This window comes from Canis lupus, chromosome 16 (genome assembly GCF_003254725.2).
Source record: "Canis lupus dingo isolate Sandy chromosome 16, ASM325472v2, whole genome shotgun sequence".
NCBI classification, from domain to species: domain Eukaryota; kingdom Metazoa; phylum Chordata; class Mammalia; order Carnivora; family Canidae; genus Canis; species Canis lupus.
The window spans coordinates 60,482,804-60,505,369 of NC_064258.1; the positions used below are offsets into that span (position 1 = coordinate 60,482,804).

General features: G+C 64.3%; 1 protein-coding gene across 1 annotated transcript in view; it reads right to left on the minus strand.

Annotated features, from left to right (window-relative positions):
- The window catches only part of MYOM2 (myomesin 2), a 51,408-nt gene that overhangs the window by 21,380 nt on the left and 7,462 nt on the right, over positions 1 to 22,566 (minus strand). Inside the window, 11 exon segments of the mRNA XM_049094895.1 lie at positions 637 to 820; positions 2,929 to 2,976; positions 2,978 to 3,057; positions 7,653 to 7,706; positions 8,293 to 8,492; positions 10,440 to 10,581; positions 11,530 to 11,691; positions 14,156 to 14,320; positions 15,485 to 15,535; positions 15,625 to 15,713; positions 21,787 to 21,879. Coding sequence (XP_048950852.1) covers positions 637 to 820; positions 2,929 to 2,976; positions 2,978 to 3,057; positions 7,653 to 7,706; positions 8,293 to 8,492; positions 10,440 to 10,581; positions 11,530 to 11,691; positions 14,156 to 14,320; positions 15,485 to 15,535; positions 15,625 to 15,713; positions 21,787 to 21,879 — 1,268 coding nt within the window.

Below are 22,566 nucleotides of genomic sequence, written 5' to 3' on the forward strand. Positions count from 1 at the left end.
GGGAGAGAAGAGCAGGGGAAGGGGCGGGAGCAGCCCCGGGGCTGGGGCGGGAGCTGCCGGGCCGTCCCAAGTCCCACCTGACCCACACACAGGGAATTACAACCCCGCAATCTCCTGCCCCCGCCCCCCAGAAACACCCAAGAGCATCCTCTCCTGACACACGTGCTTTGGCTGACAGGGTAGGAGCGATTTCAAGGAAATAAGACACATTTCTATCAGACTGGCCGGAAATCCGTAAGGAGACTCAAAATGCAATCATGACTAGACCCTGATCTTCGCCCCAGGGCGATTCAGAATTCCTGTCCTTCCTGCGTGGCGTCTGCGGAGCAGGACCTTGAAGCCCAGCGGGCAAGAAACCCCAGTGGGATCGGGGGTTTTCAAAAAGCGACCAAAGCCTAACAGCACTTCAGCATTCATTCGTTTCATGAAAATTGGATGGAACTTTGGAGGGACCCCGGCGGCCGAGACACGGCGGCGACTTCTCCGTCTCTCGTCAACTGAACTCTTAAGGCATCTTGAAGTCTGACTCTGATCCGTCTGGTGTCTTTCTGGGCACGAGGGACGGCATCTGAGGCCCCGTGCGCGGGCCTGGCCACCGCCCCACCCGCGGCCGCTCGCCGAGGCGCCGGCACTCACCAATGGTGTCCTGAGCCTGGATGGGGGCGGTGATCTCCGACGGCTCGCTCAGGCCGTGCTTATTGGCCGACAGGACCCGGAACACGTAGGGCTTGCCCTCGGCGAGGTCGAAGACGGCGTACCGCGGGGAGCGCACGGCCGTCTGCGCATTGACCCGCTGCCAGCTCCCGCTCCCGACCACGGACTGCAAAGGGACGCAGGCGGCGCTGGCGGGGGCCCGGAACCCCCCGCACGCCAGCACGCCGCCGCCAGGGACGCCCGGGCACCAAAGCACACCCCAGGCCCTCGACAAATCTTTCCCGGATTGTATGAAAAGGGAAGCCCGTTTGGAAACACAGGTAAGAGGTTACTGGAAGCTGGAAAGGCTTACGGCCGGGTCGTGACCTCAGGGTCCTGGGTGCGAGTCCCGCCTGGGGCTCTGCGCTCAGCAAAGAGTCTGCTGCTCCCTCAGCCCCTCCCCCGCCCACTCTCTCTCTTTCTTCCAAATAAATAAATAAGTCTTTGAAAAATGAATTAATTAATTAGAGCTCTCACATTTTGCAGCTATTACTGTGTTAATAGGATGACAGCGATGTAAATAACCCGCAGGAGATCCACCGCCCCATCTCAACGGGATCCACGCTGGGCCACGGGTCCCGCCAGTCCTCCCCGGGCTTAGCAGGACGTGCCATGCTCCCTCCCGGGGCTCCTGCTGGGCCTTGTCAGGACTTCTGGCACCGAAGGAGCGCCCCAGACGGCCTGGGGGTCAGTGGCATGGGAGATGCCCGCCCGGCCTGCCCAGCGTCACTGCCCCCGTGGCCTGGGAGCCCTGGACCCGCGGCTCCGCTCAGGCTGCCCCCGCGGTGGCCTGGCCTCGTCCACGCCAGCGTGTTCCGTGCCCCGGCCCCACGGCCGCTCCCCACAGCGGGCAGCAGCTGGTGAAGCAGACGAGCCCCCGGTGACTGACCCGGTCGTCTGTTCAGAAGCGTCCCTGGGCCCTGGTGGCAGATGGACAGGGACCTGCCTCCGCAGAGGCCGCAGGAAACCCCGGCCCACGGCGACCGCCCGCGTCTGGACCACCCCTTGTGCTCTCAGGACCCGAGGACCGACGGGACCACCCAGACTAGAGTGAGCCCTGCACCCCGCAGCGCGTGGCCTGGCGTCCCCGGAAGGGCATCCTCGGGCACAGGTGTGGGCCAGGGGGGTGAGGGGGGCAGTGCGCCTTGGGGCCTGCTGGGCACACCTCACGTTTCCGTGCCTGCCCTGCACGCTCCCGCAGCTGCAGAGTTCCCGCCTGCGCCCTACACACAGGTGACCCCCCTGCGGGTGACGACGCTGCAGGTGACCCCCCTGCAGGTGACAACCGTGCGGGTGACCCCCCTGAGCGTGACCCTGCGGGTGATGACCCTCGGGTAACGACCCTGCAGGTGACGACCCTACAGGTGACCCCCTGAAGGTGACGACCCTGCGGGTGACCCCACTGAAGGTGACCCCCCTGCAGGTGATGAGCCTGCAAGTGACCCCCTTGCAGGTAACGACCCTGCGGATGACCCCACTGAGCATGACCCTGCAGGTGATGACCCTGTGGGTGATGACCCTGCAGGTGATGACCCTGTGGGTGATGACCCTGCAGGTGACCCCCCTGAAGGCGACGATCCTGTGGATGACCTCCTGAGCGTGACCCTGTGGGTGACGACCCTGTGGGTGACACCCTGCGGGTGACCCTGCTGTAGGTGACAACCCTGCAGGTGACGACCCTGCGGGTGACCCCCCTGAGGGTGACCTCCCTGCAGGTGACCCTGGGGTCACAACAGCAGGTGCGGATGGGCGCAGCCCCACCCGGCAGCCAGTCGCTCCTGGGCCTAGAGCGCAGGGCGGACCACAGCGGGGGCGTCCCAGCGAGCAGGAAGGACGCGTGTGCGGCTGTGCGTGTGCCTGTGTTCACGGTGCCCCCGGAGTGAATCCCTGCACGAACCCGCCCCCAAGTGGCCGCGGCTTACTACAGACCCCGCCCTCCCCCCCAGCCCCCTGCTCCCTGTGCCCCGAACCTCAGATCCCCCGTCGTGGTGCATTCGCCAGAGCCCGGGACGTGAGGTGCCCCTTGCTCACACGAGGGCAGCAACCCCGCAGCGGGACGCTGTGCCCTGACGGCCAGGTGCGGGACAGGACAGGGCACCCCCCCAGCTCCACGGCAAGTAACGGGGGCCCGGTCTGTGCGACGCCCTAACAGACGCTCGTGTTTGGAGCACACGGGTGGCCCAGTGACAAGTCCCAGGGGGACCCGCGGCTTCGGACCACGGGCGCGCACGGTACCTTCTCGATGAAATACATCAGCGGCTCCTTGCCCCGGGGGGCGGGGGGGGTCCCAGCTGAGCACCACGTAGGTTCTGCTGATCTCCGACACGTGCACGTTGGTGGGAGGCCCCGGGACCTGGACGTCGCCTGCAGGAGCCGTGCACTCAGTCAGCGCGGGCCCAGGTGGCTCCCAGCTCCGGCCGCACCGAGCCCCGCGCTCCTCCCAGGCCGCAAGGAACCGCCGCGCCAGCCCCGGCCTTCACCGCGTTTCTATTCTGGGACAGCAACCAAACCATCTCCCCAGCCTCGGATAACGCACGGGCTAAGATCCCCTAACTACTTTTGTTTCTAGTATAAGCCAGTTCATTAAAAAAAGTGGGGGGAGGAGGTGTCCAATCCAAAAATCTTCCAGAGTTTCAGCTGGAAGGGGAGGTGGGAAAATTAACACAGAGAAACAGGAGATTTAGCCAGAAATGGGGCTCTGGCTGTGCTGGGAATCTGCGCAGAGAAGGTCCTGGGTGCGCTCTGCAGGACGGAGCCTTCTGGAACCTGATGATCCTTCCTCTAATGCCCTCTCGGGTTACGCTCCTCACGCCGTGCCCTACAGCGCCGAAACCCTACGCCCACTTCCAAGGCACGTGGTTCTTCCCTCCACGGGTGGGTCGGTGCCACGTGCCCGAGCCCTGAAATCTACACCTTCACGTCGGAGACTCTGGAGTGAGGTCAACAAGCTTTCTGCAAATAAGGAGGCCGGGATATCCGCGTTCAGAGGCGTCCGCTAGACGCACATCTTGTTTTAAAAGGACTTAAGGTGTCAGGGGCGGTACGTTTGGATACAAGAGTGTTTCCGGAGAGGTGGAGGTTCTCCAGACCGCAGTCCCTGCGGCAGTGATACAAAATGTTACGAGCTTCCAATTAGATTAGCACATGATTAAAATGGTTTGAACGTCCCCGGGACTTCTCTGAGCCCTTCTCAATATCCTATTGCTCCCTCAGGACTGTGCTGCCGGCAAGGAACTGACCAGCGCAAACACGCCGGGGTTGCATTTCGCGGAGTCCTGTTACAGAGGGCATCCCATTTTACAGGCGCAGGGACCCGGGCGGCCTTATCTAGGAGCATTCTGGCAAGTGGGTCGGGTTTCAAACAAGGAGTCAGGGTGTCTGTGCCGCAAAGTGCCACCAGGGCCAGGTGGAGCGGGGCCTCGGGACACCCCACAGGCCTGCTCGGTCAGGCCCGAGAGCTGCACATTCGCCTGCAGAGATCCCGACACAGGCCCCGCAGAGAGAAGCCGCAGGGAGGTCGGCCCCGGGGGATGCACCGCTGAACCCTGGCTTCCTTCAGGGGCCCCGGAGGGCACAGGAAGCAAACCCAGGGACCTGAGGGGGGCCAGGCAGGCGGCGAAGGCAGGGAGAACCCGGAAGCACCTGCACACAGAGCTGCCCTCCACGCCCTTCCAGGTCTGAGCCACCTTCAGACCCGGCACGTAGCTCCCAGGCCCAGAGAAAATGGAACAAAAAGCATATTTCATTTGACGCTGGGGAAGAAGGAAGAGCCCAGTTTTTGTCTGCAGGGAATCCCTGGCTGGGGTCAAGTCCTGGAGCCTCTGGAGACCACCCTGGGCCACACAGCAGCAGGAGCGCTGGAGACGTGCAGATGACCTCAACCTCGGACAGAGAGGAGAGGGTTCGGGGGGCCCCGGGGGCCGAGCGGACGCCAGGGAGGTGACAGGAGCTCTTACCAACCCTCCTAGCAGCGGAGACAAGAGCAGGGACCGAGACGCAACTGAAAGCAAACCAAGGAGCACCTGCACAGTGCAGCGGTGGAGCTCAGGTCGTGATCCCGGGGTCATGGGATGCGGCCCTGCGTCAGGCTCCGTGCTCAGCTCTCCGAGGGATTCAGTCTCTGAGATCCTCCCCCTCTCCCTCTGCTCCTCTCAAATAAATATTAAATATATATATATATATATATATATAAAGTATTTTTTTAAAAGGAAAAGGAAGAAAGAAACAAAGAAAGCAAGCCAAGATGAGAGGACAGTCCGAATGCATCACCCTGGGGTACCGGGGGCCACTAAGTGATGGGTACAGGGGCGGGGTGCTCTGCTTCAGGAGCACGAAGTCTCCCTGGAGCCCTGTGAGTCGCATCCCTATGGGACGAGGACGGAGCTCAGGGAGCTGCAGGGCTCTCCCAGGATCCCCGGGCTGTGGAACAGGGGCCTGGGCCTCGGTCCCCCATTTGCAAGTCCTGCCTTTTGTTCCACCCACCCAAGGACACCGCAGCCTCCACGGGCTGCCAGCAGGTTTTCCTCTAAGTCCATGAGACACGAACTCTATTTGGGATTTTCAGAATCTTCGAGGTGACAGAGCTTAGGAGAATGCAGGTGTGTAGACGAGCGCGTGATTCCTCGACCCCTGAGCACCCGGACCTGTACTTAGCGGAAGGGATCTGCACCCGCCGGCTCTGGCCAGGCCCGGGACAGGGCGTGCATTTCTCAAGGGACCAACTCAAGAAAGGCTGGACAAGTTGGATGCTATTAAGAGGAGATGGGATCCCTGGGTGGCGCAGGAGTTTGGCGCCTGCCTTTGGCCCAGGGCGCGATCCTGGAGACCCGGGATCGAATCCCACATCAGGCTCCCAGTGCATGGAGCCTGCTTCTCCCTCTGCCTATGTCTCTGCCTCTTTCTCTCTCTCTCTCTTTCTCTCTCTCTCTCTCTGTGACTATCATAAATAAATAAAAAAAAAAAAAAGAGGAGAGCACTGGCAGATTAAACCGTTTGAGGAAGACTTGAAAATTAAACTGGTTAGAAAAACTGAGCAAAAAAATAAAAATAAATTTTTAAAAAAACCCTGTAAAATAGCAGAGGAGCAGATTTTTTAACCAACAGATTTTTTAACCGTTGTTTTTCATTAAAACAAACGGCATTTGCCGGCTCTTTTCTAGCTCAAACAGGAAACAGACGGGTCTCCAGGAAGGAAGGACGTCAGGGTGGCGACCGGGAGACCCTCCTAACTGCACCTGTTGGGGCCCAGAAGTGGGCTGAACGGGGCAGGGAATCCCTGTCTCTACGGATTGTCATTGAATTAGAAAAGGTGTTTGTTGTGCAAATTGAGTAAAATAAACCCTCGATCTCTGCAAAGCAGAGCAGGTCCCCGGAGCCCCACTTCTTCTGGGGTCTGCCCAGGCCTCGGGACCAGCCAGGACGCCGTGTGCACAGCCTCGCCCCAGTGTGCGTCTCCAGCCGCCTGGCCTCTGGGTGTCCTGGCCTCTGCGCAAGCGGAGCCTCAGCAGCGTGACCGTGAGGCAGCCCCACCCGAGAATGCATCCCGGGCCCCAGGGAGCCAGACAACCTGCCTCCTTATCAGAGGAAACGCAAGCAGAAACGCGACACGGGGCGTCCGTGACTTCCCTGCAGCTGGAAATGGGATCTGTTGTGTCTGTGAACTACGCTTCCGTCGCAGCGACTGGAACGCTAGGTCTTTTCCAATGTGCCGTGGATACGACGGATGAAGACCTGTCCTCCCCAGCAGGGCACGCACTCCCGCGGCCCCATCCGCCGGCGGCCCTAGTGTGCAACGTGTGCCTCCTCGTTGGGGTGATTTTATTTGAACGTCCAGAGGCCCACGCAGCAGAGCTCGGGTAGTCGCCTCCTCACGGACCCCATCCACCCCGGAGGTGACAGAGGGAACGTCCTTCTTTCTCGTGTCAAACACGCCTATTCATTCAGGCCCGTCTGCTATGAGACCACGGAGTCCACGCTGAGCAGAGCCAGATATTACGCAAATAACGACATTTCAGCCCGTTATCTAGAAGTCACAGTGAGTCACCCTTTCCTGAATTATTTCTATTACTTATTAATTAACCGGGCATCCTCCCCAATTTCTATGTCTGGAAGTGGAGGAGCTAAGGAAGACTAAATATGGTGGAGAAGGACGTGTTCTCGAGATGTTAGAGAAGAGCCGCTACAGGTGCAGAAGAGCCGGTGTCTGGGGACCATCTGGGGGCAAATAGGAAGATCAACCACTGAACCCCTGAGTCCTCAGCTCTCCGGGGAAAGCGCTTGGGACCTCAGGAGGGTTTTTTTTATGTATATTTTTTGAGGTCCACAGCAGTTTTAAAGGAAAGCTTCAAAGTCCACCTCCTGGGGCACTAGCTCCAAATCCATGTTTCTTAATTTCCAACCAGTTCGTTGTCCCCCGTGAACTCTCATTGCATACGTCTGTTTAAAATCTTCGGCTTTCCGAGTAATCGCGCTAGGTTCCCCTCCTCAACGAGCCGACCCTCTGCCATCCCTGAACGGAGCAGCAAAGAGAAGGGCTCATAAAACTCAGCCTAAGTGGGGGAAGTGCGAACTTTCGGGCCAGGGATACTGGCAGGAGGAACTCAGTCCACTTCTGCTAAAATGCTAGAGATGAGATGTTCTCTTCAAAAGAAAACCTGAACCCGTCCTCTGCTCACGGAGCCTCAGAGAAAGGACCCAGCCTCGGCTGGAGACAAGGGCTCCGGGCAGCGTGGACGTCCCTGTGCGGCCCCTGGAGGACGCAGATCCCTCGTGGAGGCGATGAAGCCACATGCAGGACCCCGGGGCCGACCCTCCCTCAACCTGCCTCGCTCCTGTTGCAGGTGTGACCCACGGCCCCGTGTGTACGCGCGTGGCGGTCCCCACCCGCTGGGTCTTGCGTCTGCCGCTCTGGCCTCCGACCACCATCCCGCATCCCCGGGGCATGCAGCAGGGCCACTCACCCTCGAGGTCGTCCTGATAGATCACGATTTCTTTATCCCCCTCCAAGTGGACCGCTGCGGAGAGAAAGGCTGATGCGGACTTTGGCATCCAAAGGTCCCCTAAGAAAGCCCCAGTTTCCCTGAGTGTGTGCGTGATCCAAACCCCCCGTAGGTGATGATCACACCACACCCCAACTCCAAAGACACCAGGGTGGATGTCCTGACGCGGTGCTCCTCGGAGCTGTGTCCGGGCACAAAAGGCCCCGCGGGTAAGGAAAACGTCGCGGCTCGCTTCACACCACAACCAAGGGGCCGATCCCTCTCGGGAATCTGCGTCACGTGAAAGCGTCATTTGGGACCCAAGTGGCTCGGTGTCAAAGCTTTCTGTGTCTCATTACGTGTTGAGATTCTATCACCAACGGACCAGGAAAATTCTAATTCTGAACCCATCTGGCTGGAGTCCGGCCAAGAGCACCAGGAAATGTGGTGAGCCGGCCTGGCCGTGCCCACTCCTAACGCGGCTCCGAGCACGGACGGCCGCGGGGAAAGGGCGCCGAGCCACCCTCAGCCTCCAAAGACGTTCTTCGGACCCGTACACGGCTGAGTGCGGAAGAGAAAGAGCCCACCGCGTGATCCGAGGCCCGGAGTCCGCGCCACCTACCTTGCAACCTCCTGAGGTCAACGGGGTCGAGGGCGGCCACGGCCTCGGACACCCTGGACGGCCGGCTGATGCCTGCGCTGTTGACCGCCCTCACGCGGAACACGTAAGACCTGCCTTCGAAAAGTCCAGTCACAGGGTATTTGCAGATTTTCACGGGCGCGTCATTGCACTGAACCCAGTTGTCCGTTCCCACTTCACATCTTCAGATAAAAGAGGAAGAGCGACAAATACGTCAGCCTGATGGAGACACACAGGCCTCTGCGTGCACCGTACACACACCGCGTGGACGGAAAGCGACCGTAACGGGAAACGACCCCGAGGGATGGTGGAGATCGACACGGTTGAAGCTCTAGGTTTCTATAAGCAGCAGCATAAACTCTAAAGACAGCGCTATTTAGGAAACGTCAAATATATCTATTTGTATATTTAAAAGCCTTATAATTCATAGCTTGAAGGTCGCTCCCCGCCTTCAGCTATATTTAGCCAAAATATCCTCCAAGGTCCCATGAGATGCACCCGGGATGGTCCTTTTTCCAAGTTACAGGCAAAATCGGCAGGTGCCCTGAGCTCCCCGCGCGCCCGACGCACAGGCACAGGCGGCCTCCCTGCCTGCCCCCTGCGGGCGCCCCTGGGCCGCGCCCGAGGATCCCAATCTCTCCCAACGCCGGCTCGGTCCGTTCTTCCCAGCACGTCTCACGTGGAACTTGGGGGTCTTTTGAAAACATTAAGTCCTGACCGGACACCTGGAGACGCAGACGAGATCAGGCTCCACTATTCCCAGGTTGAGAACTTTCGGCACCAGAAGGTCATGTCAGATCCCCAGGAGAACAGGGCAAGCTCAGGGGAATCAGCTCTGAGCCAGGGCTGCGCATGCGCCTTAGAAAGAACCCGCGCCCTCTCTCTCCGGATTATTCGGGACTTTTGTGCACATTCGCGACCGACCTGTGCCAACCGGCTACGGCAGGACGTGGTCAGCGCCGAGTCTGGCCGCGGGACGCCCCCCACCCGGGCTGCGGCAGGGCAGGAGGGCGAGCAGGGGCAGCAGGGGCAGCCGGCGCCCCCTCCCGAACGTCCTGTGGTGATCCTCTTGTTCAAGGAAGGAGGGAGGGGAACGGATCACTACTGAGAAGGGCCATGAAATCGTTTTTGCCAAATGGCTGGAAAATTTTTCAAAAGCCCCAGGAAAACAGAAAATAAATGGCCTTGTTTTGATGGTTGTTTTTTTTTAAATCCAAGGTAAACCCTGACCAATGCATCCCTCATATCTGACCTTAGCATCCCCCAAATATCATCCTGATGGCAAACATTGTACCCAAACAAGACCAGCGTGATGCCAAAGGGCAGCCAGACTCCGTTGATTTTTCTGAAATAAACACCTTATTTTACTGTGCTTTATACATACGGCATCCTAAACCCCTCCCCCGAGCCACCGTCCTGTGCCCCAGTCTCCTAGACCCCGTTTCTCACGTCTGAACTCATTTTCTCTGACGACCACTTCCCTCGGTGGTCGGACTGCGTAATTGGGGCATAAATGGTACGTCCAGTAAATTCATTGGCTCTGCGTGGTTTCCTCCCAGGCCCTGAGCGCCAAGGAGTGGAACGTGAGGGGTTTAACGATGACCCACACTGACGTCAGTAAAGTAACTCAAAGGTAAATTCCAGTATTGTATGTTTTGAAATGTCAGCGTTTTGGTTTTTTGGTTTTTTTGTTTTGTTTTGTTTTGTTTTTGCTTGGAAGCAACAACACCTAATTCAATGAAGAATGGACCTTGGGTACGCACGGGCCAATCTTCCCAGCGGTGCGTCTGTATTGCCCATTTTCTCCTCCTCTAGAGGGAGAAGCGGGACCGAATGCCCCCCAGAACCCGGAACCAGGGTTCAACGCGCCTGGAGAAGCTGGAGGGGACCCAGCGCTGGGTGTCGAACCAGCGAACGAAGACAACACCGAGAAAGCTACCCTCCCCGGCTCCGCCACTTGGGACGGGTCCAACACCCTGGAGCGCCAAAGAACCGGAGTGAGGAACCTGATCTCGTCAACAACAGAGTCACGAACTTGAGTTCAGACAAATATCCAAGCGAGCGGGTTCACGTGCCAACCCTGACTTCAGGGACGTCTCCGGCCCTGGAAGGGGGCAGCGGGCACCCACCGGTCAATGAAGTAGCCGATGACGGGGCTCTCGGTGGTCGTGTTGGGCGGCTTCCAGGTCACGATGACGTAATCGCGGTTTGCATCGTGGCACTGCAGGTCCATGGGCGCGCCCGGGGCCCCGGTGACCAGCGGGTCGGCGTCTGCAGTGGTGGGAGCACAGACAAGGCCTGCGGCGGCGCCGAGAGGCCTGCTGCCTGCGTCTCTAACTCAGGCTACCTCCTCGACCCCGGGCGACCCTCTGCTTAACCCTCGCGTCCCCGTGACTCGACGACGAGAAGCGAACGCGTGTCTGAGCTCTGAAAGCCAAGACGTTCCATCCTCCATAAAACACTCAAGTCTACGATTTTTCATGATCGATCCCAAAATTGAAGGTCACGTAACGTCACGTCAACTGACCGAAGAAATGAGGGTGACGTGGCCTTTCTAACGCCTGAGAAATATCACCTTAGACTTGTCTGTCCTTCAGGGTTTTGCACCGGCCGGGCCCCTACGGCCCTGCACCCCGTGAGCCCGTCCGAGACCAGGCTGCAGGAAGCACTGCTTTCCGCCGCGCGTCACAGGGCGCAGAAGGCCGGCCCGGCTCCTCAGAAGGCGGCCTGGCCGCACCTTTGACCCCAATGCACCCTGCGGTCGCCCCGTGACCATGAGCGCGGCACGCCTCGTTCCGTTCTCCTCCACGTATTAAAAGCTAGGGCTTCCCTGACATGGAGCCACAGGTGATCTTTCTCAAGCATCACGGAGCCCCATGTGCGTTATCGTCCCCCCTGCGGCTGAGCGAGCCCCGGCAGCTTCACCACGTTGCACCCGTTGCATCTTTATGGGGCGAAACATCTTGCCAGAGGGCGTAGGCGGAGAACGGAAGGGACGCTCAACGCCAACCTGATACACGGGGAGAGACTTGCGGGAGGTTCTAGAACCCGGGCCTGCAAGCTCGTGCTGTCTCGCGGGGGCGGGGAGGGCGAGTGCGTATGTTTTGCATTTGTTCCTTTATCTTTTCCTCTAAGTTATAATAGTCCCTCTTCTAGCTCTGGTTCAACGCGTGACCCCCTCCCCCCTCCCCCCCTCCCGCGCCCTCCCCCACCTCGCACCTCGGACAAACAGGAAGGCGCTGTGCTCACTGACGCCCCCTCTGGACACAATCCTCAAGGTGTAGAGGCCCTCGTCGTCCTTGTTCAGGTGGCTGAAGGACAGGGACGCCTGGCCCTCCCCGAAGAACATCTTGGCCCACCTGGACTCCTTCACCAGCACATCTGAAAGAGCGGTCGCCGCACGGTCACCCCGCACCTGCGGGCCCGACGCCGACGAGGGAAGCTTCAGCTCCGCGACAGGGGCAGGCGCGCCGTGGGCCACTCCGTGGGGAAGGCGTCCGCAGGCCAGCACACGCTCAGCGACCGCAGCCACAGGCACAGCGTGTCTCTGCTCGTGGGGTCGGCGGCCGGCCGGGCCCACCTGCCTGCCCGGGGCCACCCCCCTGGGCCCCCGCCTCTGCCCTGTGCCGACAGCCCGCCAGGTGCCGTCGCCACCGACAGCGGAGGACCCCCAAGGCTCCCAGCAGCCCCACGGGCGCCCGGAAGACGAGCCAGCCCGGAAGGCGAGGAGCCAGGGGCAGCCGACGGACGAGGGGCGACCACCGCGCCCTCCGGGGCTACGTCCAGGGTCGGAGAGGGCGGACAGATGCCCCGCGTCCCTCCCGCAGGAGCGCAGACCGGACGTCAGCCCGAGGCCTGGGGCGGGTGCGCTGTCTGGGTGCCCAGCACGCTGGGGCCACGCGGGAGGGAGCAGGTGCCTGAGGGCGATGTCACCCGAGAACGTGCCCAGCAGGGAAGGAATAGAGCAGCGCCCAGCCGAGCGCGGTGCGGAGCCCTGCAGCTCGCAGCATCACGGCCTCTGTCGCCGAGACACGGCTTGGCACCGGGGCACACGTGGATGCGCCTTCCCGGGTTAGCGTGAACGCTCGGCGCCGACACGCCCTCTACAGCCAAGGGGTGGCCCCGATTGCTCCGTGAACGACATCATAACTTGGAGCTTTTTGCCATAAAAACCACGTCCATGTAAGGAAAGTGTCGTGTTTGATTGTCGTGCCCGGCACTGCACCTCCAGGCTCGGGCCACGCGGGTCCCAGACCGTGACTTTCCCCACGCGGCACCTCGGAGGCAAAGCAGAAGGTGCAGAGGCGTCGGGAAAGCAGACCCCTGGAGGTGCTTTACCAGGTTCTCGCCTTCCCGAGGATCAGCCCAGGCCCACGGCGCAGCCAAGGACGCCAGACGTAAATCGGGGCACGCCGGGCAGCCAAGTCCCGTCCCAGCGCGTCCCAGCCCAGGAAGGACAGACAGACGACAGGCCACGGGCTCGGAGTGCAGACGACGGCTCCCGAGGCCTCGGGGAACGGGGTCCGCGGCGCCTGTACCTCGACCCCCAGCCTGGGGCGTGGGGAGCAGGGGGGGTCAGGGCGAGGCGGGGGGTCGGGGCGAGTTGGGGGATCAGGGCAAGGCGGGGGGGGCAGGGCGAGACGGGGAGTCATGGCAAGGCGGGGGGGTTGGGGCAAGATGGGGCGGGTCAAGGCGAGGTGGGGGGTCAGGGCGAGATGGGGGGTCAGGGCGAGGCGGGGGGTCAGGGCGAGATGGGGGGTCAGGGTGAGATGGGGGTCAGGGTGAGGCAGGGGGTTCAGGGGGAGGTGGGGCGCCAGCCGGGGTGGAGTGAGATGCGGGTCCCCGCACAGCCTGCGGCCCTGGCCCTGCCCGGGCACCTGCCGCCCTCTGCAGCGGGTCACACACCCAAGGCAACGTGCAGCCGGGGCACACGGGGGTCACAGGCCATCGGCCGCAGGCGGGTCCCCTGAGGGAGCGCCCAGCCCAAAGCCGGTCCCTGAGCGGGGTCACCCGTCTGCGGCCCCGTCGGCCTCAAGCGCAAACCACAGCCAAGCGCCCCGGGATTTAACACAAGCGGCCCTGGTTCTCCCGATTCGACCCGGGTCCTGGCCTCGCCCCCGCGTCCTGGCCTCTCGTTTGCACCTCGGGTGCCCGGCGGGGGCGGCATTCCTGGGCCAGCGTCCCCTCGGGCGCACCAGCCTCCTGCTGCCTCAGGGCTCCATGATTTTAAAAAAAGTAAAAAGAAAAAAACAATCCCCTTGCGTTTTAACATCTACAGAGAGGCCAGAGAGGGTGGTCTCCGCTGTCCCCACGGGGATTCCCCAGCCCGGCGGCCTGACGGTGATGGGGCCTGGGCACCTGCACCCCTAACCCCTGACCCCTCACCTCCGAGAAGCCCACTCGGTGCAGGGAGGGGCCGGACCGTGGTTCGGAACACGCGCCCCACACACCCAGGGCCACCGAGGCGCCACGGCCCCCCGGGCCACGGAGAGTGTCTGCAGCTCCAGGACGCGTGGTCGCCGCCACGTTGGGGGCAAACCCTGCACCCTGTCCTGGGACGCTTCCCGCGCCTTGACGACACCTGCTCCGTGACTCTGTTTCCCCCCGACACCCTCAGCACCCGGCGGGCAGGCTGACGGTTCTTCGTCCTATTTTGCAGCGTGTCAGGTCCCGAGTAAACGCAAGTGGGACCCGGTTTCCTTGCGGGGCCCCCACCCAGAGAAGGTGAAGGTGCGCACGCCCCGGGGGGGAGGACAGCCGCGCTGGAGAGCCCCGGGGCAGCGACCCCCCGCGGGAGAGCCCCCCGAGCCCCGGGCAGTGACCCCCGCCCCCCCGCCCCACTCACCGTCTCTGTACCACTCGGCGCGCGGCTGCACCCGCTTCAGCTCCGGCGTCACCAGCAGCGTGCACTTGAGAGTGACCGTCTCGCCCTCTCTCCGGAAGGTGACCCCGAACTTCTCTAAGAACTGCACGTCGAAGTGCATGTATGGAAGCACCGACGAGGGGGGCACTGCACGGGGAGGGGACACGGTCACAGCAGGAGGGGCCGGCGCCAGAGCAGCTCCCCGCGCCCCCCGCCCCGCGGAGCCGCATCCCCGGACGTGTCCCCACGGTCACGTCCAAGCCCTGGGCCCAGTGAGGATGCATCGGGGGGTGGGGGTGGCAGCGGCTACAAGAGGCTCGGCCCCAGGAAGACGGCTGCCCGCTGGGCCGACACGTGACCTCGGCCGCCCCCACTGCGAGACGCTGAGGCCTGCCCGGGGGCACAGGTGTGCGGGGGCACAGGGCGGGGCGGGATCCTGCGTCAGGGCCGCACACACCGGTGCGCGATTCCGGTGCAGGCCCGGCACCCGATCAGCCACAGGCCCCCAGCACCGAAAATAAGTCTCAAAAATATGATGTTTAGCAGGGAAGGAGAAGCTCCCGGAAGAAAATGCAGGAAAGTCTTAACAGAAAAAAAAAAAAATCTACAATTGGGAAACACGTGCATCGCAGGGAGCTCTTTGTCGGGAGCAGGAACCTCCGGGGCTGGTGTCCCCTCCGCCAGCACTGCCCTCACCTCCCGACGCCCCGGCTCCCAACAGCAGGCAGGGGTCACCCGACTCGGCCCTTGCGCCCATCCAAGCTCCTGCAGGAGCCGCAAGCGTGGGACCCGGGACAACCCCGAACAACAGGTGCAGACGGGCTGACGGCTGACAGGGTGCCGGTGCCAGGGGCACCACCAGTTCCCCCGCAGGCCCGGGGTCGGCGCTTCCGTCACCGACCCGGACCTGCGACACCCGGACCCCGAATCACGGCCACCATAGCTCCGCCCTGAGCCGCGTGCCCAGACCATCCAACAGCCCCGGCGCCGGGCCGTGCGGCAAGTCCTGGTCCCGAGAGGCTACAGCACAGCGACGTGTCACCCGGCTTCCCCGCCCGGCCCCGGGGTGGGGGGGGGGCACTGGCCTCGCCTCCTGATGGGGCGGCTGCACGGGGTCACCTGTGCTTCGGGGCGCACAGCGGGGAGAGGGGTGATGGGCCCCAGGTCCCCCTGGCCCCGGAACCGTCGCTGCGCTCGCCCGGCCAGGAAGGACTCGCAGGGACTTTGGAAACGGGACTTAAGGAAAGGCTGGACCCCCAGGAAGTAACGTCCCCTGCAGGTTCTCGGCGCGAGGGGGGAACGGTGACTTACGTCCGATGGGGAGTCCCACCGAGCGGAACGGCTCCTCGTCTCCGTGGAACCCTGCGGGACAGGCGGGTGAGCGGCGCAGGCGGCGGGCGTGGGGGCCATGGGGGGCGCCCCCCGCCCCCCACCCCCTGAGGACCACTCACGTCTCACCACCACGGCGGCGTTGGTCGACACCTGCCCGTACCCGTTGGTGGCCACGGCCGAGTAGGTCGCGGTGTCGTCGAAGTTTGCCCTGGGGGAGAGAAAGGGAGGCGGCGTCCTCAGGCCCGGCCGTCTGGAGGGGCCCGGGCCCCCCGGATCCGAGCACGGTCCTCCAAAGCCCTCATGTGGCCTCGATGCTCTGCCGGGGGTGACGTAGGACGGACGCGGGGTCCACCCTGGGAAGGGGGTTATATAGACGCGGGTCTGCTGCAGCCCGGCCTGGCCTCCCTCTGCCCTGCGGACGCTCGCGGCTCTCCTGAAAGCTGCCTCCGTCCGGGCGGCCTGGGCTCCCGCGGGCCACCCCAACTGGGCCGCCTTCCCGGCTGTAGGGGCCAAGGGGGCGCCTGTCACCTCCACGTCCAGGGAATCCTCCCCCCCCAACGGGGACTCCGCGTGTGCACGGGACGCTACGGCCCAACCCCAAAGCTCACGGTCACCCGGCGGTGCCCTGAGGTGTCCGAGCTGCGCCCACCGCAGGCAGCACCCACGGGGAGGGTGCGTGTCCCCCCGGAGAGACCCGGCGCCCGCGGCCAGCTGACCCCGTGACCCCGGGTGGAGCCCCTGCGCAGCCTGGCCCCAAACCACCCTGCAGACGTGGGAGCTCACTTCCTGGCCGCGACCAACGGCCCCCCGACCCCGCGGTGGGGACCCCGGATGAGGAGCAGGAGCTTCCACTAAATGCCGGGCGCTCTCTGGCAGGTGGGTTGGGGCCTCCAGCGCCCCAGGAGAGGAGCACTGCCCAGCACCTGGGGGGGGATGTGACCCCTGGGGCGTGTGGTGCACGAGGCGCACGAAGCTGGTGTCTGTCGTCCCCTGGCCACCCGGGAAGCGGCATCGGGACCACATCCATCCGGGACGAAGTAACACGGAAAATCCCAGTCTCGGGAAACAGGAGGTTTACTCGAGGCTTGGGGTTGAACCAAAGCTCACGGTGCCCCGAGGACCCAGGGCCTGGCCGCGGCATCTGGGGGATCCTGCACTTGCGCCAACACTTCCCTCGCCCGCGTGCACCCAGCGGTGTCTGCAGAGCCGGGCCGAAGGGGCGGGGCGGGGACCGGGGAGCCAGGGGCGCGGGAGTCCGGGCGGAGGCGGCCCCCACCCGGAGCATCTCCCCTGAGACCTTGAGCGGCTGCTCCGATGGAGAATGATCCGGGCAGAGCCGGCTCGCTCGTGAGCGCCACAGGCCTCTTAGCACCTAGGACTGAGCGGGCGGACGGGGCTCACCGGGGAGCTGGACCCTGCCCCGTGCTCGGGGTGCCTGCGCCCCGCTCCGTGCCATCACCCACGAGAGGAGGGCAGCGTCCTCAGGGCGTCGGGCGCATGGGCCCCGCTCAGACCCACTGACTTCTGCAGTCGCCCAGGTGCCCGCGGTGGGGCTGACGGGGGTGGAGGCCTGACGAGGGCTGAGCCTGACGGGATGGGGGGGCCTGACCGGGTGGGGGCCTGATCAGGGGGAGGGGGCCTGACCCTTGGGGGGGTCTGACCCAGTGGGGAGCCCTGACCCAGTGGGGGGCCTGACCGGGGCTCCGGGACAGTCACCCCGTCTCACGGCTTGTGCATGTTCTCTGCTCCCCGACGCGCGCCAGGCCACACTCGGATCATGAGCGAGCGCACCCGCCTGGCCCTGTGCCCCCCGAGCAGGTGACGGGACTGGGACGCTGGTGCAGACACGAAGCACACGGGGGCCGGCGGGCATGCGGGGTGTGAGGAGACCGCACCCCACTCAGAACTGCGTCTCGGGGGAGCCTGTGGACCCAGGGGCCTCCCACGACCCGGCAGGACACGGTCCCTCTCCGCCCCCCAGGCCACGCCCAGAGACATGGCCCCGGGTGACTGGGAGGCCTCGTGTTCCCTAGGACGGGTTCCCGGGGGACAGGGACCTCGGTCCGTGCAGAGCCCACGGGCACCTCCGCATCTCGGGGTCCCCACGCGCCGCCTGAACAACCACATGGGACAAACACACGCCGTGGGGTCCCCATGAAAGAGGCGGGGACACATGTCGAGGGCTCGGAGCCTGGCCTGGTGTGGCCCAGCGTCCCCCTGGACGGGGCGTTGAGCGGGCCCGACAGCTGCGGCCGGGGCAGGGGCACGGGCAGCAGGCCAGAGGCCGCTCGGCAGGAGCACGTCCAGCCCGGGGAGACGCAGGACTCGCACCGCGGACCCGGGACGATGCTGGGAGCCTATAGGGCGGGTGGCTCGGGGTCACAAGCACTTGAAGAATCCAGGCGGCGGCCGGGGAGTATTCCCGGTGCTCACGTCACCCCCGGCGGCAGCAGGAAGGGCCCCCCCGCCCCCGCGCGGCCCCGGGTGCGGCCAGCACATTCCACGCCGCCCGGCCGCCCGGATCGAATGACGGCCACTCAGCACTGCGGTATGAACAGCTGAGCCCAGGGAGCCCCCCCGCCCCGCCGGCAGCCGCGGCCGGGTCGGGGACACACGAGCGCCAGGCCGGGCCGAGCCGCACCCCACGGCATTGCGGCCCGGGTGCAGCCCACGCCCGTGGGGTTCAGGGCCGGCGACCACCCCACGACTAAGGGAAAGGCTTCATACTTGACGCCGGGGAGCGGAGTCCCTGGACGCCCTGGACGCCCCACTGAGACCCCAGGCTGACCCGCGGGACCCAACAGCCCCGCACTAGGGGGACACACGGCTCTGGCCGCGGGCGCAGCCTCCACGCCGAGGGCGACGCTCTCCCACACGGGGCTTCCAGGCCCTCAGATCCCGCAGGCGTGGGAAACGGAGGAGACAACCTCCTTCTCAGAGGCCTCAGCCAGGGCCAGGGCGGCCCAACCCCACGGCGAGGACCCCCGGCCCGGCACACGCGTGGGCCCAGACCCGCAGCCTCCACCAGGCCGCGTCCAGGGCGCCCCTGCCCGGCAGCCTGGCCTGCCCCCTGCCTCTCCCTGCACAGCCTGCAGGCCCTGAGCCCTCCCGCCCCAGTGGCCACCGACAGCCCGGCCCCCCCATCTCCCGCAGCCTCGCCCCGATGGTGTCCTGTCACTAGGCCCTGACCCGGGCTCACCCCCCCAGGCCACCCTGAGGCCCTGACCCGGGCTCACCCCCCCAGGCCACCCTGAGGCCCTGACCCGGGGCTCATCCCCCGAGCCCACCCTGAGGTCCTGACCCGGAGCTAATCCCCCCAGCCCACCCTGAGGCCCTGACCCGGGGCTCACCCCCCCCCAGTCCACACTAGGCCCTGACCCGGGGCTCACCCCCCCCAGCCCACCCTGAGGCCCAGGGCTCATCCCCCCACAGCCCCCACGCCTGCGACCACGGCCTCCTGATTTACCGCGGGGCTCACTGTATTCCTGTGCTTCCGGCTCAGCTCCTTATGCCGGGTGGTAAGACCTCAAAGACCTGGGTTTGGGGCCTGTTCTCAAGCATCCGGACCTGCTCCTGACCCACAGTAGGTTCTCAGTAAACAGCACCAGGAGGCCCAGACGCCAGGCCCTCCAGCTTTTTGAAAGAGCCTCCAATTTACCCAGAAAAAGCAGGGTAATAACTTGTCACAAAGTTTCAGCCACATCATAAGGTGGTAACACCTGCCGTGAGCAACGTGCAGGGGAGGTGACGGCTCTGGTGATGGGGAACCTGCCAGGCCAGGTGAGGAGGGGAGGCCCTGAGCCCGGCGCAGGGGGCTGGCCACTCCCGAGCAGCTGCCGTCCTGGAGGGAGGCACAGGGGCAGCACGGGGGGCTCAGGCCCGGCACCAGCCCCAAGTCCCAAGCTGAGGAACCTGCAGGAGGCAGTGGTGGAACCAGTGAGTGTGAGGAGGAAAAGCACAGAGAGGTCGGAGGGACTTCCCGTGGGTGGGGTGGGGGCTGGCCGCCTCCCCTGGGCCTACGGGGTCAGGCTCTGAACCTCACCCCAGCCCCACCTTGGAACAGGAACCCTCCTATGTCGGCTCAGGGTCCCTCCCCAGGACCCAACAGGGACCCTCCTAGGTCAGCTCAGGGCCACTCCTCAGGTCCAAGCAGGGACCCTCCTAGGTCAGCTCAGGGCTCCTCCCTTCCCCAGGGCCCAGCAGGGACCCTCCTAGGTCAGCTCAGCTCCCCCCCCAAAGGCCCAGCAGGGACCCTCCTAGGGCAGCTCAGGGTCCCTCCCCAGGTCCCAGCGGGGACCCTCCTAGGTCAGCTCAGGGCCACTCCCCAGGTCCCAGTAGGGACCCTCCTAGGTCAGCTCAGGGCTCCTCCCTTCCCCAGGGCCCCCCCCCAAGGCCCAGCAGGGACCCTCCTAGGTCAGCTCAGGGTCCTCCCCTCCCCAGGGCCCAGCAGGGACCCTCCTAGGTCAGCTCAGGGCTCCTCCCTTCCCCAGGGCCCAGCAGGGACCCTCCTAGGTCAGCTCAGGGCCCCCCCCCCAAGGCCCAGCAGGGACCCTCCTAGGTCAGCTCAGGGCCCCCCCCGCCAAGGCCCAGCAGGGACCCTCCTAGGTCAGCTCAGGCCCCCCCCCCCAAGGCCCAGCAGGGACCCTCCTAGGTCAGCTCAGGGTCTTCCCCTCCCCAAGGCCCAGCAGGGACCCTCCTAGGTCAGCTCAGGGCCCCCCCCGCCAAGGCCCAGCAGGGACCCTCCTAGGTCAGCTCAGGGCCCCCCCCCGCCAAGGCCCAGCAGGGACCCTCCTAGGTCAGCTCAGGGCCCCCCCCCCAAGGCCCAGCAGGGACCCTCCTAGGTCAGCTCAGGGTCTTCCCCTCCCCAAGGCCCAGCAGGGACCCTCCTAGGTCAGCTCAGGGCTCCTCCCTTCCCCAGGGCCCAGCAGGGACCCTCCTAGGTCAGCTCAGGGCCCCCCCCCAAGGCCCAGCAGGGACCCTCCTAGGTCAGCTCAGGGCCCCCCCCAAGGCCCAGCAGGGACCCTCCTAGGTCAGCTCAGGGCCCCCCCCAAGGCCCAGCAGGGACCCTCCTAGGTCAGCTCAGGACCCCCCCCCAGGCCCAGCAGGCGCCTCAGCACCCAGGAACCGGGTCGCCAGGCTCACCCCCACCCCACCACGTCTGTGCGGCAAGTCTGGCCTCCTCCTCGCCTCCCCGCCCGGCCCCGCCCTCTCCTGGGATGCACACCCCACTTCCCTCCCAGCACCCGGGCCTGGGCCTCCCAGGGGTCCCAGGATAAAGCTCGTCGGCCTGACCTTTTCCTTCACAGAACCGACTGGAAGGTCTTCCTAGAAAGGGAAAGACTCCCGTGGGTGGAAGCGCATCGGGAGAAGCCGCGGGCTCTGCGGGTCGAGCTGCGACTTGTCCGCGGCCGGGGGCGCATCTCCACCGAGAATTATTTTACTGCGGATTATTTCGCCTCTAAGTGAATCGAGCCCCTGGGGATGTGGCCGCTCTGCTCGTCAGCGGTGCAGCACTCGGTGAAGTTGTGCGTCGACATCTTACCGGTTACTTGCCTGCGCCAGCTTCCCTCCCCCCTCCTGGAGCCCGTGCCACTTGCACGCGCACACACGCGTTTATGGAACAGGCCAAAATCTGCGTGGCCTGGTTGCCTCCTCACGGTGCTTCCCGTGACGCCGGCAGGGGTGACGTTTTTATCATCTCCCTGTTGATAGTGATTCTCAGATGAAAATATCGCGATTCGGGAGGAGTTAGTGACCCGTGCAGAGTCACGAGGGACGCGGCCGATCGGGCTCCGAGGCCAGGCCTCCGCGGCTGCAGGAGCCCAACGGTCCCTCCTCGGGTCCCTGCGGGGCCCGCTGACCCGAGGGCTACAGCCGGGCCGCGGGAGGGTGGGTGCGCTGGGGAAGGGGCGCCCTGCAGGGTGCCACGGTCTCCTTGAGAGACAGGGAACAGGGAAAGACATGCAGAATCTTCCTTTGGTTAAAAATGACAAATCTGGGCAGCCCAGGGCTCAGCGGTTTAGCGCCGCCTTCGGCCCAGGGTGTGACCCCAGGGTCCTGGGATCGAGTCCCACGTCGGGCTCCCTGCATGGAGCCTGCTTCTCCCTCTGCCTGGAGGCTGGAAGAGCCCCTGGGTTTGCCTCCGGGGGCCCCACACGGAGCACGACAAAGGGAGCTCTTCCCACAGACTAACCCAGGAACACCAGCGGAGTCCCGGGAACCCGTGGATCTGGGGCGCCCTGAGCTCCGGGCCCGGCCCGCCAGGCCCGCCCAGCCCGTACCTGTTGATCTCCAGCGTGTGCACGCCGTACTTGCTCTCGATCCTGTACTTCCCCGGCTCTCCTGCTTGGCAGATCAAACTCCCGTCCTTGTACCTGCACGAGGGAAACCCTCCTCTCAGGCCGTGGGCAGAGTGGAGTCTGCGCCTTGTCCCAGGCCTCCTTGCGGCTCCCCGGTAAGGCTCGCTCTGTGCCTGCAAGCGCCCCTTCCAGGACCTGGGCCCGCGGGCTCATCTGCCCGATGTGCGGGAGAGAGCAGCACTCGCAGACCTCGGCCTCACTGGGCCGCTCCCAACCTATGACAGGGAGGGCAGGACGCCGCCCTGGGCTCCGTGAGGAATTGGGGATAAATCGTGACCCAAGAAAAAAATGTTGCCGGTGTTAGCAGGTCCCAGGCCAGCCTCTCTGGAGAGTCCAGAGGATCAAAGCGTGCTGGATCCCGACTCCGACTGCAGGAAGCTGGCCTCCCCGCCCCACCAGGACAGCAGGACCTCGTCTCCCTGGGGTCTGGGATCCGCAGGCCTCTGTCTCCCCAGCCTGCCGGGCAAACAGCCACACGGCCCGGTGCTAATCTTCTGATCCGGACTGAGGGCCCCAATTGGGTTTTGAGGAAAACGTGTTGGGTTTCGGCAGCAAGCTACAGACTTTGGTAATGCTAATATCACTCCTAGCAAGTGGGGAAACAAACATGTATGCAACACACGGACAAACACAAAGGGTCTGCGGGGCCTGGGCTCCTGGTTCTTGACGTCACCAGGTTGGCTCAGCCGCAGCACCGCACGC